Source organism: Rutidosis leptorrhynchoides, chromosome 3 (assembly GCF_046630445.1).
Source record: "Rutidosis leptorrhynchoides isolate AG116_Rl617_1_P2 chromosome 3, CSIRO_AGI_Rlap_v1, whole genome shotgun sequence".
In the NCBI taxonomy this organism is placed as follows: domain Eukaryota; kingdom Viridiplantae; phylum Streptophyta; class Magnoliopsida; order Asterales; family Asteraceae; genus Rutidosis; species Rutidosis leptorrhynchoides.
Window position 1 is genome coordinate 564958183 of NC_092335.1, and position 24236 is coordinate 564982418.

A 24236-nucleotide genomic window follows, 5' to 3' on the forward strand; every position below is an offset into this window, starting at 1 on the left:
CAAAGCTATGAAATTGTTTGCAACAAATGTAAATGACAAAATAAGACGGAGGTTATTACATGGGATTCTACACGATGATCAGAATCATTAGATTTCACGTATGGTATGTCCTCAGAAACTCAAATACATGATATTCTGGTCAAGATTAAGTCTATAGTTACATATATTCTGGGATGCTAATCAAACTTTTACAGTAACACAACTACCAAGTTGTAAGTAGTTGCATATAATTGAGTTTACAATATAAGAGAAGCTCCACCACATAAACCTGATGCCAAACACACCGAAATAACAATGGACTTAATTGGCATCCTCCCTTTATCGCTCCTTAGTAACATGGCTTCATAAACTGGCCAACTATTCAGAACCCCAAAACCGGCTATAAACAATTGCACAAATGACTTCTTAAAGTCCCCAACACTCGACATTCGAATTACCCCGACGACGAATGCGGATAAGTTAACAATCGATGCAGTTGTCAGGGGTACAAACATGGCGGAATGGACCCCAAATTCCATAAGACCTTGATCATATCTTTTGCTTTGTTCATCATCTTGCACTTTGCTTGTCACATTGAACCCTTGTGTAGCTATCCCTAATTGTTTGCAAAAGTACTCAACAAGTCCAAACAAATAGGGTGAGAGTCCCTTTATTAGCCATATCCTTTGATCATTCCACCATCTCTTGTATGTGCTATAGAATAAGATGAAGTCATAACAATCTTGACCATATGCTCCAAGAAACAGGAATGCATACAACAAGAACCATGGATCTGTCACCTACAAACCACAAAAGTTAAATGGGCTAGCCCTCCTATCCGTTAACGAATTATATCAGAATTAGCATTCGGCCTATTGATACATGTTTAGGCCTGAGCCCGTGTTTTCTTCTATATATTGTAATCCTCGTATGTTTTTTGGGAAAATATATATTATGGTATTAGAGCCGGAATCTAATACATACTGACAAACCCAATATTGTTCTTGAAGTAAAAGAGATAATACCTTTGGGAAGATGTATAATCCTTTCACAAGGGCAGTTTGAGGAATGAGTGAGTAAATTGTGATAGGAATAGACAAGATGGGCCAAAAAGCTGTATGTGCGTAGCATAAACCCATGACAAAGCCCATGTACCGTGATCCATAAACAATAGGAATGTATTTTGAGAAGGCGACCTCGAGGAGCCCAATAGACCATCTCTTTGTTTGGCTAACCGCATCAATGAGGGAGATTGGGACATCGCCCAAAAAGGCTGGCCTACTCGGGTGGCAAAAGATAGACTTCCATCCTTCACATTTCAATCGATATCCGGTGAAATAATCTTCCACAAGTGACCCGTACCGAAAGCCCAACTACAAGAAGAATTCAAATTATTATACATTAAGATCATATACATGTAACAAAGGAATGAGATAGGCTCACTTGAAATCCCCACTTGGTGTCACTTTCATAGTTGCACTCGGCTACACGGTGAGCTAACTCAATAATTGATTGATCTGAAATAGGCTTCTGGACCACGTGGTCCGGTCTCAACTCTTGCATTTCTGGTAGCACCATTGATGTGGGGCCACCAAAGAAAGCTCGACGAAGGAAGAAACAGCCACTTCCAACGTAATTAGGGCCTTGGAAACCGTCCATCCCAACCGGGTTAGCTACAAATAATCGCAAGAACTCACCTCCATAAATGTCATCTTTGTTGAGTCCATGATAACATTGAGGGAACTGAACATAACCTAATGTCGGTCGAAGTATTGGATCCGAAATGTAACACAAAACCCTTTTAGGTGTTTGAGGATCATTAGAGTACATATCGCAATCTTGAGTAAGAACTATAGGTGCATTTGTCATAACACCTGATACTCGAAGCTTCAAAACAATAAATACGGAGTAGTATATTAGTACATTTAGTTGAGTAAAAAATATCTGACTGAACAATGAAGTTTAAAAGTGATCCACTTTGAAAGAGTACTAACATTTTAATATAGTTCTTACCACAACCATCACAAAATAGTTTACTAATTGGCCTACTAATGTTATCATAAAAGGTCTTTGTTTCAAATCTCAATATCAACACAATTAAAAATGAAAGGAGAAAAAGACAGACCGATCAACAGTTCACCCGGTTAGGTTAAGTACATTCGAGTAAAAGTATGAGCTCTTCCCAACAGGGGCGGACCTACATGTTTGTTATCGGTAACATGTCTTACCAGTCAAATACGGGATCTAGTGAATTTTTTTTTTGAGTTTTTAACTAATAACACCAGTGGATAGTGTAACTTTATTTGAGTGACACCGAAATAAGAAATAATTTGGGTTTCTAACTAATAACTACCATTACCAGAGGCGGATCCAGTGTATAAGGGAGGGGGGCGCCCGCCCCCGGTGGATTTCGAAATTTTAGTGCAAATTTTTTCGGTTTTTCGATTTTGCCCCCGGTGGAATTTTTTTTTTCTTCCCCGAATCCTTCATATTTTGCCCCAAAACATTCGTATTTTTCCCAAAAACTCCAAATTTTGCTCAAAAAACTCTATATTTTGCCAAAAAAAAAATTCCTACGTTTTAGAAAAAATTTCGCCCCCGGTGAAAATTTTTGCTGGATCCGCCACTGACCATTAACATTCATAAATCCACCACCGTTTCCACTAACTTAAATAAAAAAAACCTCATTAATTTGCTCAATAACCTTATGGAAGTCTTAGATTCAAATTATCACTACCAGTATAAAGATAATCCGATTAAATCGGGTACATCAAATATTTCTCCTCTACAAATAACCTAAACGAAGAAAATCTCATTCATATGAAGTTCTTACATTAGCGTTTTAGATATGTACTCGCATTTAAAATTCAGTAAATTTTAATTGGACCATAACAACATATATATATATATATATATATATATATATATATATATATATATATATATATATATATATATAATAGAAATTTTGGAATGTTACCAGTGAATTGAGAGCACCAGCCTTGAAATGGTGTGGCGTATTCTTGTTTTTTTGTCGTGATACGTAGACAAGATTTGGTATCACGTGCCCCCTGTTGTCCTTCTCTTTTGCACTTTCGATCAATACCTATCTCCATATATATATATATTTATAATTTTTCAAACATAAAATTTTGACTCTATTTATTGAAGCAACAACAAGCGTTTTTTTAGGACGAAGGTCTTCACGGAAGCAATCTCTCTACCCTGGAGTAGAGAGAGGGATGACTTTCTCTTCCTGTGGGTGGAGAAATTTTCTCGACTCGTGGTTAGACAAACGACCTCTTTTCTACGCTAGGGTAGAGGAAGGATTGTCTACATCTCACCCCCTCATACCAGGTGCGGGATTGTGTTTTTGTTGTTGTTGTTGTTGTTGTTGTTGTTGTGTTTTCAATCATAAAATATACTATAATCCATGTCCGAACTAGCCCTTAGCCCCTTATAGTCTAGTGGAACAACTTGTGTGTTGGAAAGGTGGAAGGTCTCAAGTTAAAGGTACCTCTTTAAACATTTAAGGTATTTACCCGATTTACGGAGTAATTTCGAGGAGGTTTTACCGATCTATATTTAAGGATTTCGGCCCGCTCGATCCGCCTGGCCCTCGTGATGGTTTAAGGATCGGGTCCCTATAATGCGGTTCGGGTTTCCCTCCGAAAGTGCGTGTGTGCGTGAAAAATGATCGAGTGAGTGGATCATTCTCCGTCAGTGATTCCAATTACTTGTCTTTAAAAAAAAAATATAATGTCCAAAATATATAAATAACTAATACATCTAAATAATTAGATAAGTCTTAAAATCAACATAATCGAATCATTAGTTACACTTACACATAATGAGAATAAATGAAAATAGAGTACACTAGGTGTTTTGCAAAACTAGTTAGTCTCTTCTTGATCCGTTTCGTGTTGAATCTATGTGTGAGTAATTTTTCTTTTAAATTCGCTTGTTTTTTTATTTGTATGTCCGGTGGAATTCTCTCAATTTAGGATCTGAACATGTTTACAAAAGAAAGAAATTTGGTGTGATATTAATTTGTTATAGCGAAAAGTAAGTGGTGTAATCTTGAAGGTGATTATTTCATGGTAAACATGTATTATCCTCAAGACCTAGAAGTTGTAATGTGGTCAACGGTTGGTGGTCTGTCTCTTTTGAGGAGGTCAGGAGTCCGACCTCCGTTGGCTACAAATTAACCCACAATTTTATCCCTACCATAAAGCACTACTACAAAAATGTGATTGCAAACCCCTTATACAAACCGGTTTCTAATATGATGGATTAAAACAGGTTCCATAAATGAATGCAAGCCGGTTTTTAAAATGAAGGAAATTCGGAACCGGTTTTTTAAAAGAACCGGTCTCCAAAGTATAGTTTCTAAACCTGTTTTTTAAGAAAACCCCTCTCACCCCTTTGAAACCCCTTTTTTAAGAAAACCGGTTTGACCTCTACACCTTTGAAACCCCTTGTTAAAAAAAACAGGTTTCAAATCTCTTCATATACTCACGCATTTAAAAAACTTACATCAAAGCTGAATATAAAACAAGTGGGAAACGAAATTTACGAAATTTCTCAAATTCCTTTGGAGAGGGAAATGAAAAAAATTAAAGCTCATTATCTCGATCTGTACATATATCACCAAGTAAACTGATTATCCTTCACCATTTCACTAGTCTCCATGGACTTCTTTCTTAATTAAGGTACATTCTTTAAATCTTTTATATTTCATTTAAGAAATGAGACATTATATATCAAGTTTCAAGTTTTCATCTTTAATCTTTTCATTTCTCCTGTTAATGTAAAAGAATGTGTTTTGTTTTACTAATTAAGGAATTTTATATGTTGAAGGTGATGATGAGAAACGCAAAATGAATAATTCTGAACCATAACATCAATCGAACTTGAATGACGACATTGAATCACCACTGAGCTAGAATTCATGTTCAACAGGGAGTTGTGGAGCTTGGATTGGAAGTTCAACAGGGAGATGTGGGACTTGGATTGGAAGCTAGAATTCAAGTTCAACAAGCTAGTTTTGTTTTTATGTAGTTTTAGTTTTACAAGTTAATTTGATTTAAGATTTGCAGCTCAGAAGCAATGAATGTATAAGCATTGTTCATGTTGATTTATAGAAATATTAACGTATGAATGTAAAAGCATTGTTCGTGTTGATTTAAGCATTGTTCGAATTGATTTAATCAGTTTTTTGAGCTTTATCTATAACTATAATAAGTTGATTTAAGCATTGTTCGAATTGTTTGTTATGTTGTTTATGTTCCAGCAAAGAGAATAGCCAAGGATGAAGATGAAGATTACAATTAAAAAAAAAAAGAATCGAAACCGGTTTTTTTAAAAAACAGGTTCCGAAACCCCCTTTTGCAAACCTGTTTTTTTTTTTTTAAACAGGTTCCAAAACTCCCCTTTGCAAACCTCTTTTTTTTTAAAACAGGTTCCGAAACCCCCTTTGCAAACCTTTTTTTTAAAAAAACCGGTTCCGAAGCCTCACTTTGCAAACCGGTTTTAAAACCGGTCTCGACTTTGCAAACCCCTCCCTTTGCAAACCGGTTTTAAAACCGGTTTGCAAAGTCCTTAAAACCGGTTTGGAATGTCATTTTGTGTAGTAGTGAAGTACCACCCATGGCACCTTTCTCACATCGCGTTGGAAGGGTAAAAGAGAGGGGTTTTACCGTCCATGCCCCGTATGAGATTGGTACGGGTTTCCTTCTGGGCACACAATTGAGGGGCGGGTGTAGCAAATGCGGGAAATGATCGCGTGAGTGTTTAAGTTCCCCTAGGTGATCTTTAACTAACTGTTGTCCGAAAAAAAAAATATCCTCAAGACCTGGTTAAGGTTATGATCGAGACTTTCCGAATTTAATAATTAAATGTCACGTTGGGTACTATATCTATTTTTTTATTTTTAGAGATTATATGAAGTCATGGATGATGGTCACATGTTTGGTAATGTTGTTAATCTTTTTTTAGAACTGCAATTTTTAGTAAAGCTTCTAATAAGAAACTAGAAGCAACAACAAGAACAATACACGACTACAACGACTTTAATAGCTATTTGTTTCAAGAATTATTATCTTTACTTCTAATAGCCAATTGGTAATGTCGTTAATGCAAATGGGGCTTCTACTTTTATTTGGATAATATTTTACATAGTTTTCCGACAAGGATTTAATGTATCAATAAAGGGGCTTGAAATCATTAGCTGTCCTTTATGCGATTTTGCGATAGAATCAGCGGATCACCTGATGTTTACATGTAACCTTCTGAGCCAATTATGGTCTTTGATCTGAATTTGGAGTGGTAAACATTGGCATTCCTGGCTATGCCAAATTGTTCAAAAGGGAGTGTGACTAGAGGGTGCACATAATGTGCAATTAACCCGGTACCAGGTTTCGCGCTCGGAGGCTTCACCCGAGGTTTTACCTTCCATGGGGGGAGCCAATGTGCTCGTTCATAGGAGGGTTTCCTCGCTTACAAAAAAAGTTATTATTGCTGCTTTATTTTGGTGCATTTGGAAATTACGAAATAGTTTACTTTTATTTTTTTCCAAATCTGGTGAAGAATTGTATGTTATTTGATGATATTAAATGTTTTCTTACCAGGCTTGACTGAATGATCACTGGGTTGCCCAATGAAGCACATCACTCGGGGTCGATTTTTGGCTATGTCAAATCGTTCAGAAAGGAAATGTGACCAAAGGGTGCGCGTAATGCACAATTCACCCGGTATCAGGTCTCGCACTTGGGAGGCTTGATTACACGAGGTTTACCCTCTATGGAGAAGCCAATGTGCTCGTTCATATGGGGTTTTCTCGTTAATCCAAACAATATACAATATTAGTTGGAAAGATTGACTTGAAATGCCATTGTAATTATTTTTGGTTTTAGCCCTTTAGTGTCATGCTCAAGGTTGACGGGAACACAACGGGGACGCGACGGACGTTGACCAACGTTGACTTTTTAAAATAGTTTTATTAAATATATATTTACATATAATATTATATAGAAATCGAATCTTAATATATAAACAACATTTACAAAAAAAACATGAACAATTAACAATATTACAATTTCTATATACTATTATATATAAATTAATTGACTTTGACCATCTTTGACCGACTTTTTTCGACTTAATCGACTTTTTCCGACTCTGACCGACTTTTTATCGTTGACCGACTTTTTAACACTGACGCGTCAGTCATGCCTAAAAACGACGTGTTAGTCGGCCGACTGACTTTTGCAACACTGGTCATGCATGCTAGAGTGTGCTTGGTTTATATATATAAAATTTAGTTGTTAAAAAATCGTGAGACTTATATTTTTAGTTTGAAGTTGAAGATTATATTTTATAAACGTTTGACAAAGTTGACGTTAAAGATGTAAAATAACTATAACTAATAAGAATAAAAGGTAAATAATACTCCGTAATAAGGTCCTATTTTGGCATTAAGAGTTACATCAAGTAATTGATTTTTTACAAAAAAAATTTATTATGATTAATATAGTATCGAAAATTTAATCTTCCATATAATATCATAAGTAAAAGGTTCTAACAAAAAAAAAAAAAAAAAAAAAAAAAAAAAAAAATTAAATTCCATAAACCTCCAAATCAAACACGCCCTTAAAACATAATTTCGCTTGATCAAATTCTATGTACCTTGTTTCAAATTCTGATATCACTAAATAAGCACGTGAAGGTTTAAGAAAGGTACCTGAATAATGGGAGGGTGGTTTGAACGAGTGAACCCTTGAGTTCGATAGTTGTCGAGAATCAGACGTTGTGCTTCGCTAGTAATGTAGTCGGGCCATACTTCACCTTTTTCGACCACATTTTCGACTTTTATCTTCATGCTTTCATATATCGCCTAAACACCAAAAGGGTAACTTTTTTTTTTGAAAGACAAGTAAATTTTATAAATATAAAAAAACACGAAATACACTAGCAAGCAGCTAGAAGAGACACAAGACCGAACTAACGCACAAAACGCACAAGAGGCCACACACGCAACACGATACAAACACACTAAACAAAACAGCTCGACACACTAAATAGTCACAAGCACGAAACATTAAAAAGCACCCGACGACAAGTTATGTAGACTGTGAGTCCGAATCCGAGGACGCACAGGAGGAACAACATGAGCAACATTCAACTTCATCATCGTCCTCATCCGAATCATTCATCACGTTCTCGATAAAATATCTTTCGTGCCAACGAAAATTATCCCGACGTTGTCTACGCTTCATATTTCTTCTTCCCCAAACGTGTTTAATGAAATGACTTTTTATCTAATTAGCATGGCCAAATCTAGCTACAAGTCTATGGGATCACGAGATACCATTTGTTTAAATTTTTTTAGTAGAAAATACCTTTTAAATAGCATTTAACGCTACTAAATTTAACCGTAGGACCTCATATTGTTTTCAAATTTATGTTTTTTTCTTCTTTAAATTGTATAAGATACCACTAAAACTTAAAATAACGCATCGAGCTAAATACAAACCACAAGATCAACCTACTAACTAAACAAAACACATGACCAAACAAGCTCGTCTACCCGACCACGGCTTTGCCCTTCCGATTCTTGGTAATCGGCTAACCACCTTGCCATTAATTTAATTCGACTAATTTCCTTACCCGAGCGAGAATTAAATGAATACGATAACACATTAGACAAACCGCTAGCTAGTCGCATTATTCGACCCATCTTAAATGTTTTGCCACCAAACAGAGAACTAAAGTATAGGTAGCTTTAAGGAAGGCCACAATTAAAGAGGAGCTCGCGTTGCGAGATGAAGATGATGTAGTCGAGCCGGATGTTAACATTGGCTTTATTTACAGAACATTATAAATATACTCCATCCGTCCCATATTAATAGTCCACAGACAAAAAACACACAGTTTAAAGAAATGTTATAAAAGTATTGTACTTTCTGTTTACTTTCCAGTTTTACTTTTACCTTTTTTTTCTTCTTTAATCCTATCCACATACATTGACGGCATAATAGAACTTAAGTTTCTTATTCTTTTCGATTTATGAAAATAGACTATTAATTTGAGACATCCTAAAATGGAATAATGAACTATTAATATGAGACGGATGGAGTATCAATTAAGACTTACTTAACATGTGGCCTTAAATTACAAGTATAAAAAAACTTAGTAAAATTTAAATTAAATAATGAGATTAAGTTAGTACTCCGTACTATATTTATTCGTTTAAAAATAATCGAGGTCTCAAATTAATCGTCCATATCCATAAATAGAAAAGAATAATGTGATAAAAGTCTTTTGTGCCCCTACTTTATGCATGTATGACAAAAAGATAGGTAAAAAGTTAGGGGTAAAACTGAAAAGTAAACAGAAAAGTACATGTGACAGACACTTTTTCTTAAACTGTGTATTTTTTTTCTGAGGACAATAGATTTGGAAAGGAGGAGTAAGAAAAAATATACTCTGTATCAATACATCATCAATATCAATCATCAATCAATATCAATACATTATTATAAATCGCGTGCCAAAAATTCTACATGTCAGTCTGTTATTAATTCTGGTTAAATTTGTTTATGTGGCGATTTGCGGTTAACTTATAGTTTATAGTAACTAGAAAAAATTTGACCGCGCGTTGCTGCGGTTGTATTCGGCGCGCGGTCGAATTTGAATATACCTTGTTTGGTACTTAATATATCTAATAGGTTGGGTTGTTTGTTGGACGTGTATGTATATGTATGTAATTTAGCCTGAAATATTTAATTATTTTAACGATATCCGTTTCGCGTATAGTTAGTCATGTTGTGTTCGTAAAATTAATTCGAGTTGAAAGGTGGTCTCGGAAAAATTTAACTCGCACTGAGCGTGAATATAGGGCTCGTTATTTAGTGTTTTTTTAACGATGTCCATTTCGCATATAGTTAGTCCCGTTGGGTTCGTGAGATTTTTTCGAGTTGAACGGTGGCCTTGGAAAAATTTAACTCGCACCGAGTAAGAAGATGGGGCCCGTTATAAATTTGGGTGGAATAAGTTTTTTTTATTTTAATAAAATTATATATTTATATTTTTTAAAGTTGAGGGGGCGATGTGTAAATTGTGCGAAAGTTTGGGGGCTCTTTGTAGTGTGAACGCAAACTCAAAACGAAATCGCGTTATAACTAAAACGACAAAAAACCCCATGACATTTAGTATGTAGAGGTAATAATAATTATCTTGTACACTATATTTAAAGAGATTCCAAATCAATCAAAACTTATCTATAAATTTATTTATTATTAATTAAAAATGGTACAAAATTAACAATACAATTAGTAAATTCAAACGGAACCAAGTAGAATAATGAGTAATCCTGAAATTAGTTTTCTAGGAATAATGACACTTAAAAAAATCAAATACCGTAAATAATAATGGTATTCTGAAATTAATAATGAACCAATTAATAATGAATTAGTTTTATAGTAATTATAATAATGACATCCTGAAACGGAACCAATTAGTTGTCTAATAATGAATAATGGTGTTCTGAAATATATAATGAGTAAATTCAAATATATATAAGTTTTTTAGGAACAAAATTTTAAAAATTTAATTTGCAAAAAAAAAATTTAATTGTGATGGAGAATTAGTGATTAATATATAAGGAGTATCACATAAGTATTATTATACAGCACATAATATATTTGATAAAAATTATTACGGAGTATATAAATAAATAATATAGCATTTTTCTACTTGATTATTAATATTATATCTGTAACGACCCGACCAAAACCGTTATTGACGGCGCCGTTAACTTAGGTCCCGTTGCGTGGTCGTAGTCCCTATATGAGACTCGTTTGACCAAAATTATGTCGCATTCATTTGAAACGTACAAGACTTGCAAAGTTTAGTTTACAAACAATTCGACAACAAGTTTAAGATTACAAAAAAATTGTAAAGTATAAATGAAATAACTTGCGACATAATATAAGTTGAAAATCACAGTTGCTATAAATAGCGTAAGTATGTATGCTTTAAGGTTTAATCCAAAAGTGCTATCACTAGCGTATGCATGTATGCTTGACCTCAAGCAAGAAATCAAAGTGTGCGGAAGCATGTATCAAGTAGCCGAGTATGAACCTGAGAAACATATAGAAAACTGTCAACGAAAAACGTTGGTGAAATCATAGATGTATTTGTAAACGTTGTTTTTGAACCACAAGATTTAGTATTCCCATAGTTGATTATCAAAATCGTTTGCATTCCAAAAGTATTGTTCGCGAGCACCCAATTATCAAGACTTAACGTTTCCTTCCATAGAACCCCATCACAATAGTGTTAGAACATACACTGTTTCTCGAAAATATATTTCATCCGTAGACGGTAGCGAACCGTCCGTAATGAGGGTTTGTCAAACCCGTATGGCCACACAATATAAGTTCTCGCTTACACCCTGCAAGTGTAACTAATGATAATCGAATTGAGGATTTTTGTTCTAACTCGCTGTGGAATGTTTGTTTTCCTTGTACTTGTGTTCAAAGTATAAAAGTAAGTAGTACAAAATGTAACAAAATATATGTTTCTCAGCCCACAATTTAAAAGTATAAAAAGTTGTTGAAAAGGTGGGACTATGATCTCACCTCGAGTGCACGAGTATAAAAGTACTTCACAAAGTAACGTATGCATGAAAGTTGCTTAGCCTTGACCTAAACAAGTAAGTTGTGTCAATTAACCGGTTACGATACAAGGTCGGGTGAAATGTGTTCAATTAGTCCTATGGCTCGTTACGACTCGATTAAGTATAGCATGTGAATCACGTTGTCAAGTTTCATACAAGAAACAAGTATAAAAACATGTTAGAATGATTGTATAAAAGTTTGGTTAAGTTTGACTAAAAGTCAAACTTGGTCAAAGTCAACGAAAAAGTCAACGCGTCCGGGTCGGGTCCCGAACTATTTTTCTATGCTAGTTATTCATATATAAGCATATTAGAACAAGTTTCATGTGAATCGGAGGTCGATAGCTAGTCAAACATTTCGCGTGAAAAGTGACAAAGTGAGCAGAATCTGGCCAGACCCATTTGCGCGCCGCGCGGGGTGAGGTGCGCGCCGCGCACCATGCTGTTCAGCTATTTTCTGCAGTTTTCAACTTATGCACGAATCCAACTTCAAATACCCATAAATCCTAAACCGTAAACATCCAAAACAAGTATCTTATATCGTTGGAAAGGTATTTTGACAAGGAATACAACTAACCACTTTTCATCAAGCAAAAACATCATTTACAATAACCGAAAACTCGTCAATTGATCAAGAAAGGTTTATTTTCAAAGTTTCAAGTTCGTAAAACGTATTTTATGATTCGGGAATCCAATTTACACATACGATATGCCGTTTTGAAGGTAATGAAGCATACATTACTACTAAACACTAACAATTAACATTTCATGGCATTCAAGCATCAAAAGTTCATGTCAAGAACTATCAAACCCTAGTCAAACATCACAAAATCATTAATCGGGTTTTTGAAGTTTTCTTAATCAACCTACACATCAAAATGTGGCTAATGATACTAGTAACACAATTAAAACATGCACTTTAACAATTAAACAACATTTAATCATCCAAAATCAAAGATTAAGCACACCCATTTCAAAGTTCATACTAGTTACTCTAAATCAACAAATCGAGCAAACAAAACATATATTCATATTATACACGAGCCATAGACACTAACTAACACAATTTCAAGTCAAAAACACGAATTTAAAGAAAATTAGTGATTTTAGAAAGTTACCCAAAATGGATGAAATTGGTACCAAATCGAAGAGGATGATGAGAGGATCACGAATATGTAATTTGTTTTGAAGTTTGCTTCCCGATCCGGATTTAGATGATGATTTATGTTTGTGTTCTTGAGAGAAAAAAAGAAAGAAAGAAAAAAAAAAGAAATGGATGAATGAGTGGGGGGAGGTGGTGAGTGGTTGACTAGTCAACTACTAGCCACCTCTTTGGTCAAGTGGCGGAACTAGTCCCTCAAGTTTCAGAGCGGGTGCGGGAATAAGCCAAACGAATATTTTTAAAAAAAAAAACGCTCGAGTAAACGGGTGACGTTAAAATTAAATAACGGGATTATTATGAACGTTACTCAACGGAACTACGAATTTAAATAACGAAAGGTATTATTAAAAAAAAAAAGACGGTGTTAAAAATAAATTTAACGGAAAAAGGCGGGATGTTACATTACCTACACCTTAAAAGAAATTTCGTCCCGAAATTTAGTTGGAAGTAGTAGTTGTTGAATCTTCCTCGAGATCTTGCGTTGCCAATTCTACGAGTGAGGGAGAAGTACGTCCTAGGGTATTTCAACGAATTTTGACGGTCGGGATCATATGTTGTTTTAAGGTTTGGCTTCACGATTTATGGTTTCGACCGGTCCTCCTAGGAAGTGAGGGTTATCGTCGATAGTGAGTTCATCAAAGGAGATAACAAGTTCTCGTTTCGCAAAACACGTCTTTGAGTTGATACATCGAATGTAGGATAAACGGAGACCCAAAATGAGTCGGAAAAGTCTAAACGGCTAGCGACGGGTCCAAAACACCCCAAGAATTTAAAGGATCAAAATATCGCGGATTTAGCTTCCTACGTTTTCCCGAAACGGATTGCACCTTTCCAAGGTGCTACTCTTAACGTGACGCGGTTTCCCACGTGGAATTTGAAATGTTTACGTCTAACATCGGCGTAGCTCTTGGTGATTACGAGTCGCGTAGGGTTTTTCTTGGATATGGATAAGTTTTCTCGGTCGTTCATGCATAATCCCGGTCCCGGTGAATTGGTCATCGTTTACTTGGTTCGACAAAGGAGAATGACGTTTCCGGTCACATGTGGTTTCAAAAGAAGTGACGTTAAAACTCGAATGAAAATCATTGCAGTACGAGGATTCGGTTAAAGGAAAATACTTTTCTCAAGTAAATTTGAAGTTAGTAATACAAACTTGTATTATGGTTTCCAAGGTTTAAATCGCATGTTTGTTCGGTCCGTCGGGTTGTGGATGGTACGCGGTACTCATGTCTAAACGCGGTCCCGAGGCTTTTTGTAAGGTACTCCAAAATCTAGAAGTGAAACGAGGATCTCGATCCGAAACGGGGTACATTTCCCTAAGGCATATTGAACAAGTTTGCTAGGAATTGAAAACGTTAGCTAGGACAAGTTTCTCAAGAAAATTCGCGTCGTGGAAGATTTATCGGTTTCCAAAAACGTTCGTCGGGGCAAGTTCTTATCGGGTTTTGAAAACGATTGTTAGGACTATCCACCCTCGCGGCGAATACTTGTATGACGTGAAGAGTCGCTCTCCATTGAGAATTTAGAATAAGGACCTCCTGAACCGGAAGTACGAGGGTGATGCAAGAGAATTTTCCGCCCCGATGTGAGCATAACGAGTAAATTGTAGTTAGTCAATAAGACTGCGCGAGGACGAGCTAGTATACCCGTGTGACATACGGTTGAAGTCGAATGGAATCGGTAATTCATTCGGAAGCATAAATATAATTTGACAGTAATTGAAGGTGTGTCCCCGGTATGGTTGTTATAAATATTCTCGGAGTTTTCGGATGTCCAAACCTGAAAAGATGAAGTCATGTACATGGCACATGGTGGTGTTTAGGTTGATCGAGTCTAACCACCATCACGCGTCACTAGAACTTTGGTATGTCTTACCGTAATATAACCACGTTGATCGAGTGTCGTTATATTACGCTAACTCATACCTCCATTCCCACATCACTCTATAGATTCAAGTTCGTGTAATCGTGAAGTTTAAAATAAACAAAGTGTAACAACGTCTCTAACGTAACTCGTATTGAATCGAAAGAATTAGTGCAACTATAAAGAAGCGTTCCCCGAGGGAAGTGTATAAATGATTGTTCACGTCAATGTGGTTCGAGTCAGACAATAAGGTATTCAGGTATGAAAAGAGTAACGAGTCATGATAACGAGTAGCACGCAACCGTAGTGATAAATGTTGATGACGATACTCACCTAGAGTAGTGATGGTAGTAACACCAAAAAGTAGATAGTGAGAAACACCAGTGGGAAACCGAGAGTAAGTTGAAACGGTGGAAAATAACAATCCGGGAGACAGAGTTCCCGAACAAGTGTGACTAATGAAGTCGTCGTCATCCATACGTGTATGAATCATGAATTTACGTGTGTTACCAAAAAGTGGCGGAATACGAGTTCGTATGATGAAGGTTGGGTACCATTAAAAAGTTTGCCTAAGAATGATTCAAGTATAATGCACAAGTAGTCAAGTAAGTGCTATCTATAGCAAATGTATGTCAGAATGCAAATGCTAACTATCCGGTTGTAGTCTAGACTCACTAATGCGTCCTAACGACTCTGTTAGACACACTAATGCACGTCCTAGTTCCCTACAACCAACGCTCTGATACCACTTGTAACGACCCGACCAAAACCGTTATTGACGGCGCCGTTAACTTAGGTCCCGTTGCGTGGTCGTAGTCCCTATATGAGACTCGTTTGACCAAAATTATGTCGCATTCATTTGAAACGTACAAGACTTGCAAAGTTTAGTTTACAAACAATTCGACAACAAGTTTAAGATTACAAAAAAATTGTAAAGTATAAATGAAATAACTTGCGACATAATATAAGTTGAAAATCACAGTTGCTATAAATAGCGTAAGTATGTATGCTTTAAGGTTTAATCCAAAAGTGCTATCACTAGCGTATGCATGTATGCTTGACCTCAAGCAAGAAATCAAAGTGTGCGGAAGCATGTATCAAGTAGCCGAGTATGAACCTGAGAAACATATAGAAAACTGTCAACGAAAAACGTTGGTGAAATCATAGATGTATTTGTAAACGTTGTTTTTGAACCACAAGATTTAGTATTCCCATAGTTGATTATCAAAATCGTTTGCATTCCAAAAGTATTGTTCGCGAGCACCCAATTATCAAGACTTAACGTTTCCTTCCATAGAACCCCATCACAATAGTGTTAGAACATACACTGTTTCTCGAAAATATATTTCATCCGTAGACGGTAGCGAACCGTCCGTAATGAGGGTTTGTCAAACCCGTATGGCCACACAATATAAGTTCTCGCTTACACCCTGCAAGTGTAACTAATGATAATCGAATTGAGGATTTTTGTTCTAACTCGCTGTGGAATGTTTGTTTTCCTTGTACTTGTGTTCAAAGTATAAAAGTAAGTAGTACAAAATGTAACAAAATATATGTTTCTCAGCCCACAATTTAAAAGTATAAAAAGTTGTTGAAAAGGTGGGACTATGATCTCACCTCGAGTGCACGAGTATAAAAGTACTTCACAAAGTAACGTATGCATGAAAGTTGCTTAGCCTTGACCTAAACAAGTAAGTTGTGTCAATTAACCGGTTACGATACAAGGTCGGGTGAAATGTGTTCAATTAGTCCTATGGCTCGTTACGACTCGATTAAGTATAGCATGTGAATCACGTTGTCAAGTTTCATACAAGAAACAAGTATAAAAACATGTTAGAATGATTGTATAAAAGTTTGGTTAAGTTTGACTAAAAGTCAAACTTGGTCAAAGTCAACGAAAAAGTCAACGCGTCCGGGTCGGGTCCCGAACTATTTTTCTATGCTAGTTATTCATATATAAGCATATTAGAACAAGTTTCATGTGAATCGGAGGTCGATAGCTAGTCAAACATTTCGCGTGAAAAGTGACAAAGTGAGCAGAATCTGGCCAGACCCATTTGCGCGCCGCGCGGGGTGAGGTGCGCGCCGCGCACCATGCTGTTCAGCTATTTTCTGCAGTTTTCAACTTATGCACGAATCCAACTTCAAATACCCATAAATCCTAAACCGTAAACATCCAAAACAAGTATCTTATATCGTTGGAAAGGTATTTTGACAAGGAATACAACTAACCACTTTTCATCAAGCAAAAACATCATTTACAATAACCGAAAACTCGTCAATTGATCAAGAAAGGTTTATTTTCAAAGTTTCAAGTTCGTAAAACGTATTTTATGATTCGGGAATCCAATTTACACATACGATATGCCGTTTTGAAGGTAATGAAGCATACATTACTACTAAACACTAACAATTAACATTTCATGGCATTCAAGCATCAAAAGTTCATGTCAAGAACTATCAAACCCTAGTCAAACATCACAAAATCATTAATCGGGTTTTTGAAGTTTTCTTAATCAACCTACACATCAAAATGTGGCTAATGATACTAGTAACACAATTAAAACATGCACTTTAACAATTAAACAACATTTAATCATCCAAAATCAAAGATTAAGCACACCCATTTCAAAGTTCATACTAGTTACTCTAAATCAACAAATCGAGCAAACAAAACATATATTCATATTATACACGAGCCATAGACACTAACTAACACAATTTCAAGTCAAAAACACGAATTTAAAGAAAATTAGTGATTTTAGAAAGTTACCCAAAATGGATGAAATTGGTACCAAATCGAAGAGGATGATGAGAGGATCACGAATATGTAATTTGTTTTGAAGTTTGCTTCCCGATCCGAATTTAGATGATGATTTATGTTTGTGTTCTTGAGAGAAAAAAAGAAAGAAAGAAAAAAAAAGAAATGGATGAATGAGTGGGGGGAGGTGGTGAGTGGTTGACTAGTCAACTACTAGCCACCTCTTTGGTCAAGTGGCGGAACTAGTCCCTCAAGTTTCAGAGCGGGTGCGGGAATAAGCCAAACGAATATTTTTTAAAAAAAAAAAAACGCTCGAGTAAACGGGTGACGTTAAAATTAAATAACGGGATTATTATGAACGTTACTCAACGGAACTACGAATTTAAATAACGAAAGGTATTATTAAAAAAAAAAGACGGTGTTAAAAATAAATTTAACGGAAAAAGGCGGGATGTTACAATATCCATCCATATAATCTTATGATTACAGGGCTCAAAACCTATCATTATCATTATTTTTATTCTATATATCTAATAACATAATAATTTTATATTTTAAATTACTTAAATAATAAATAATAATAATAATAATAATAATAATAATAATAATAATAATAATAATAATAATAATAATAATAATAATAATAATAATAATAATAATAATATACTTAATAAGAAAATATTAAATTTTAATTGGTTAATTGGATTTCAATTTTGAAATTGAAGCCTTAAAATCCGCTTGCTTATTATATTAAAGATAAGATTTAAAAATTATTATTTATTTAATATTAAAATAACAGGCAAAGCACGGGCTCTTCCATATATGTTTATCATGTAACAATTTTATTTTATTTACGTTTTCATGTTTCTAATTATAATCTACATTTGATCGATAACATCTGTAATTGTCATCACTGTTAACGATTTTTAAAAACTAATATTTACAATTTCCGTCCAACGGACGAACTCATAAAACTAGTATATATATATATATATATATATATATATATATATATATATATATATATATATATATATATATATATATATATATATATATATATATATATATATAAAAGAGTAGATAAAGCTTTGCTGACCACAAGAATATATCATTGGAATTTACATGGCCATTTGCTGTAGTTGCAGAAAATGTTAAAATTGCTGTGTTGACTGTTGAGTTATTATTTTCTCGAAGTTATTAACATACATGTCACTTGTTGCAAAAGACCCCGTTTCGAACCGTTGCGAAGCTCGTTGCAAAAGTTTGGTGACTAGCCCGTCATGTTTCAAAGAAAACCCTCTAATATGACAGTCAATGGTCAAAATTCGGGTCAAAGTTAAAAAAATCTGGTCAAAGTCGGTCAAAATTCAGAAAAGCCAGAAAGTCTGTAAAATCGGTCAAATTTATCGTATTTTAGTTTGAATTTTTTGTATTAAATTAACGGTGATAGCGATTACGGGTACAAATTAATCAATTAAAGTTTTTGGTTATAAAAGTGTATACATATATAAATTTATACACTTATATATTTAAAAGTCAACTTTTGTCAACTTTCGTTTCGACCCCGCCTCGAACGTCTTGATCTTTTTAGGACCGACCGTCTCGACAACGTTTCACGTCTTTTGCAACCTTGCTTACATATATACTCCGTATCATAGATGTAAAGGGTAAAAGGGACGTCCAATAATTGTGTGTACCATAATAGATTTTATTATTATTATTATCGTTGTCTTATTCACGTACATGTAGATCAAAATTTGAAACTATCAATGAATTGAAACCATAGTAGGTTAACGCTCAAAATTATTACTTTCTGACTGTATGTTTGTTATTAAACGTGTTTGAATTTGCGTTTAGATTGTAATTTTTATTTATTACTTCAACCATCTCATATTAATTATAGTTTACAGAAAATAGTAATACTATAAGCGTGTTTTTAATTCTGCCTGTGAGATGGAGTCAGATTTTACATTTTTTGGTGAAAAATGAGTTTTTTTACTGTTACGTATCAATGTTATAAAGTGAAGTTAAATAAAAATAAAAAAGAGTATTAAATTTGGGTGTTAAATTTTTGTTGGATAATGTGATAAAATATGATTTGAAGTTTGATGATAAAAAATAAGTTAAAAACAAAAGAAATGAAGTGCGAGTTTGTGATTGGGTATTAAAAGTCTAACAGTACATCGGAATTTGTCACATTTCTTACTCATGTCTCAAAGCTTTAGCATTTCACGAGTCACGCCCCACTCGGGCTTGACATTTCGTCACATGGTGACGATGGGTTAAATACCAGCCTAAAAGTAAGAGAGGTTGTTAATCTTCATGCATATACATGCACAACAATAAGTTAGTTACAACTTCATAAAAAAATTAGAAAAACTCAAACTTTACTTAAGATGTTACCTTAATCTTTTCACTATCAAGCTCGGCCGTTAATCCATGGTGGTCGGAGCTAAAATACACTTCAGGACACCGATCCATAATCTTATTATCCCTACAAAACGGAAGCCAAATCTTTGCAAACTTTGCAGCCTCCATGAAAGCAAAAAGAGTAAGCTGGGACCCACCATCATCAGAAATATACACCGAAACTTTCTCCGGTGGGTAGTCATAAGCCATCAACGATAACGCCGTGTTAACAACGTTCATAGGCGGTTCTTTATACGGATCAGCCGTACATATAAATATGTCAATGGCCGGAAAGTCTTTTTTGTCCAAGATTTTGTCTAGGTTTTCGGGGTACTCGTGTCTAGTAATAGGGCGGAGACGGAATGAAGTGGTGGTGGCCCACATGAAGGCTAAGATGACGTCAGAGATTAAGAGGAAGGTGGTGGCGGTGATGGTGGTGGAGTGGTGGATAAGGGTGAGGAAATGATGGTAGATAAGTGCGAGAATGGCAAAAGTGTAAATAATTGCAAAGATACGATTGAAGAACGTGCATCGCATGTGCTTGTTTGAGTGAAGAAGTGTTCCCATATCTGTGCTTGTTTTGTGTCCTTAGGTTTGGTTATTATATATATATATATATATATATATATATATATATATATATATATATATATATATATATATATATATATATATATATATATATATATATATATATATATATATAGGGCAGGATCAATGAGGAAGTAATCAATCGGGGGGAAGCGGGGGGAAGCAAAATATTTTTTATTTTCGTTTTTTTTTGGAATTTTTTTTCCCGGCATCAAGATCACACGAAAATATGAACATTTAGAAGAGACACTTCGTGATGAATGTTATTATTTAGGCGGGAAAACGATCGACAAAAATAACATTCAAGATAATATTGTTCGTGAAGAATATGAACGTTTTTTTTTCATGTTTTGTGAAGTAAAATTTAGCCCGATTTAGAGTTTAGGGTTTAGGGTTTGTTGTTTTGGGTTTATTCCATAAACTCAAAACACCAAACCCTAAACCCTAAACCCTAAACTCTAAACCGTTCGTGTTAAAAATTCAATCTAAATCCTAAATCTAAACCCTAAATCTAAACCCTAAACCCTAAATTTCTAAACCCTAATATCTAACCCTATAAGCCCTAATATCTAAACCCTAATATCTAAACCCCAATAGCTAAAACCTCAACATACGCTCGAAAAACACGATAATTGTTATATATTACTTCTTCGAGCGTTTTCCCGCCAAAATAAAAACATTTATCACAAAGTGTCTCTACTAAATGTTCATATTTTCATCCCATCTATAATGTTCGTGAAAAGGTTTTTTTCAAAAATCGAAAGAAAAAAAAAGTTTTTGCTACCACTATATATATATATATATATATATATATATATATATATATATATATATATATATATATATATATATATATATATATATATATATATATATATATATATATATATATATAAGACCCTGTTTCCATTTCAGTTGATCGGGACGCCGTCCAGGATTCGGGACGCCGTCCAGCAAAGAAGAGCTGGACGCCGTCCAATATTTGGGACGCCGTCCAGTTGGTCTGTCGGGCCAGCTGTTTTACTTTAAGATATTTAGAGGGGTATGTTGGTCTTTTCACTTGGTGGCCGGTTTTAAGCCACAAATGGGCAAAGGTTGGGCTCATTCAACCTTATCTTCACCAACACAAACACTCTCATTCATATCTAGTGAGAGAGTAAGGGTTTAGAGAGAGAGAGAGCTTGATTTGGAGAAGAAGGAGTCGGATTCTCACCAAAGCTCGGGTTCTAAAGTTGTTCATCTCGCTCCTAGCTACGTTGTGGTAGTATTGGTAAGTTCAAACTCCGAATTTCATTTGTTAGATTTGATATTCAAGTTAGGGTTTGAGCTTGATTTGTTGTGAAACCCTCTTAGATGATGAAATGAGTTTATGGTGACTAGTTATTCTTGTCACTTGGCGGGTTTTGGGTTGGTTGACGTTTTGGCCATGATTAGGCTTTGATAATGGGTTTAATCACTAGGTTTAGTGATTATGGAAGTGTTGGAACACTTTTGGGTGTATTTGGTTGACTAATTTTGAAATGAGTCAAAATTAGGGTTTGGTGTTAATTTGGGTGAGACACGTGTTTAACACTTGTGTTTGAGTTTGTTTGGCGTATTAGGACCATTTTCACTCGTGTTAGTGATTATTGGTTAGTTTGGGCACGGTTTGTGCTTGGAAGTGCATTTGGGCCGAATTTGCACTAAGTATCAATTGGGTTGGTTTGTAAATCCTCCCTAACTGTGTTGTTGTATTGTGATAATGGAATAGGTACATTCCATCGGCGAGTTGCAGATTATTTCGGTGGCATTCATCAAGGCGACAAGGTGAGTGTTAATATCCTATGTGCATATGTATGTGTAGGATGGGTGCGGGTCGGGTGAAGTGGTTCTCGGTTATAGAGCTCAATTCACATATAGGTGGATTTGATGGACTTGTGTATAGGTCCAATTGGCACAGTTGTGCGTTTTGGTTGACCACCTTTGGCGAAGTGCACCCTTGTGTGTACGTTATCACACGTGTTTGTGATGTGGATGATATAACCCCAATGGCGAAGGGTTTTGATGTTGAGAAGTGAGTCGCGTGTGGATGCGGATTCACGATGACGCGTGTAGTTTCGGCCATCTTATTGAATTGTGGAAGTGGATCACGTGTGTATGCGGATTCACGATGGTGCGTGTAGTTCGGTCAACTTATTGAGGTAGTGATCTCGTGTAGTTCGGATTCACTAAGGCTCGTGTAGTTCGGCCAACCTCGATGTTGTGGTGTTAGTGAAGATAGTAGTCTCGTGTGGATGCGGATTTACTAAGGCTCGTGTAGTTCGGCCAATCTTCATTGTGGTATTTGGTTTTCGGTATTGGGTTAAGGGGTTAACCTTGGACGTTTATTTATATATTAATGTATTGTTGTGATGTAGCTAGCCCTCCGGGTGTAGCTATTTGGCGTTGTTCACATCGTCGTGGGTGGACTTATATTTGTCGTTGTATCTTATCTTGTTGCTTAGTGATCGTACGGTATGCTTAGACTAGTTTGCCTTTATGCTTGGATGCTCCGGTATGCGGTATTTGATTATTTGTGTGGCGTGTCCATTTTATGCATATATATATGTATGTAGTATATTATCACTCACTAAGCTTTCGCTTACCCTCTCGTTGTTTACATTTTTATAGATTGCATGGATGCGGTGGCTCGGGTAAGCGTGGGGACTAGTGAGCTTGCGTAGTTTGCTTTAGAAGACTTGATTTTGGTTCGATTAGGATTGGGTAGCGTATCTCGAATCCCATGCTCGGTCTATGTTTTGTATAAACTAAATTGGGTCGAAATGGTCACTTTGTGTTAATTTGGGTCGATGTGGGCCCGGTGTTGTAAAACTCGGTTTTATTATGGAAAACTCTTAGTTTTAATTATTATAACATATTGTGAATGTGTTTTGGTTTAAAAGTGTCGGGAAGTGGGTTTTCCGCTCGCGTGTGTTTGAAAAACTGATCAGAACTTTTTAGTGCAACTGGACACCGTCCCAGATGGCTGGACGCCGTCCTGGTCTTCACAACTGGACGCCGTCCAGATTACTGGACGCCGTCCAGATGAACTGTCCCAGAATTTTTTTTTTATTGGCACGTTTTTGGATGGATAACGGGTTGGGTCGTTACAAGTGGTATCAGAGCATATTTGATATCGGGCAAAAAGTCACGTTTTTACCCCCTAAATTAAGCCCTAAAACAATAAAGATTAAAACTTTGTCTACAAAATTATCGCTTTTTCGTTTGATTTTGTAGATTAAGTAATTACAAAGGCGATGCAAAAAGAATCGAGTTAAACGGATCTTAAACGAAGATTCTAGAGCGAAAACGGTGAAAGACAAGAAATCAAGTTACGATCCAGTGAATCATGGCTGACCAGCATCAAATCCGGCCTGCCATACGGCCTGCCTGTATGGGTACGGCCTGCCAAATACGCCCCACCAAGTGCCTTCATCAAACGACCTGCCAGCGAAACGGGCTGCCAAATACGCCCCACCATACGGCCTGCCATACGCCCTGCCAGGCGTATTTGGCAAAATTCTGGTCTATTTAAAGGGCCTTCTCCATTCATTCCATGACACACTCAACTTACAATTCAATTTACATTTTCAATTTTTAGTTAGTTTTTAGTTAGTAGTTAGCTTAGCTTTTATTTTCCGGAGGATATCCCGGCGAGTTCCTGCGATCCCGGGCAGATTAGTTCGGCTTTTTCAGGTTTTTATCCGAAACGCTTGTCTTTTGTATTAAACATGTATTCTTATCTTTTATGTTTAATAATGCGTTCCGAT

General features: G+C 35.7%; 1 protein-coding gene across 1 annotated transcript; it reads right to left on the minus strand.

Annotated features, from left to right (window-relative positions):
- Positions 1-64: 64 nt before the first annotated feature.
- On the minus strand, positions 65-20424 carry LOC139902077 (cellulose synthase-like protein G3). Its single transcript, XM_071884734.1, has 6 exons — positions 19852-20424; positions 7721-7873; positions 2960-3085; positions 1423-1866; positions 1005-1352; positions 65-779 (listed from the first exon to the last, which is right to left on the minus strand). Exons 1-6 carry the CDS (start codon positions 20422-20424, stop codon positions 237-239), a joined length of 2187 nt encoding a protein of 728 aa, XP_071740835.1. The 3' UTR covers positions 65-236.
- Between the last annotated feature and the right edge of the window lie 3812 nt (positions 20425-24236).

What these genes read in the sequence shown, in the direction of transcription:
- LOC139902077 (XM_071884734.1), bottom strand. Translation starts at nt 20,424, where the DNA reads ATGGGAACACTTCTTCACTCAAACAAGCACATGCGATGCACGTTCTTC. An exon ending in ACCACCCTCCCATTATTCAG is followed by an intron (nt 3,086 to 7,720) that starts GTACCTTTCTTA and finishes ATATGGAGATAG; the next exon opens with GTATTGATCGAAAGTGCAAA. An exon ending in ACACCAAGTGGGGATTTCAA is followed by an intron (nt 1,353 to 1,422) that starts GTGAGCCTATCT and finishes TTCTTCTTGTAG; the next exon opens with TTGGGCTTTCGGTACGGGTC.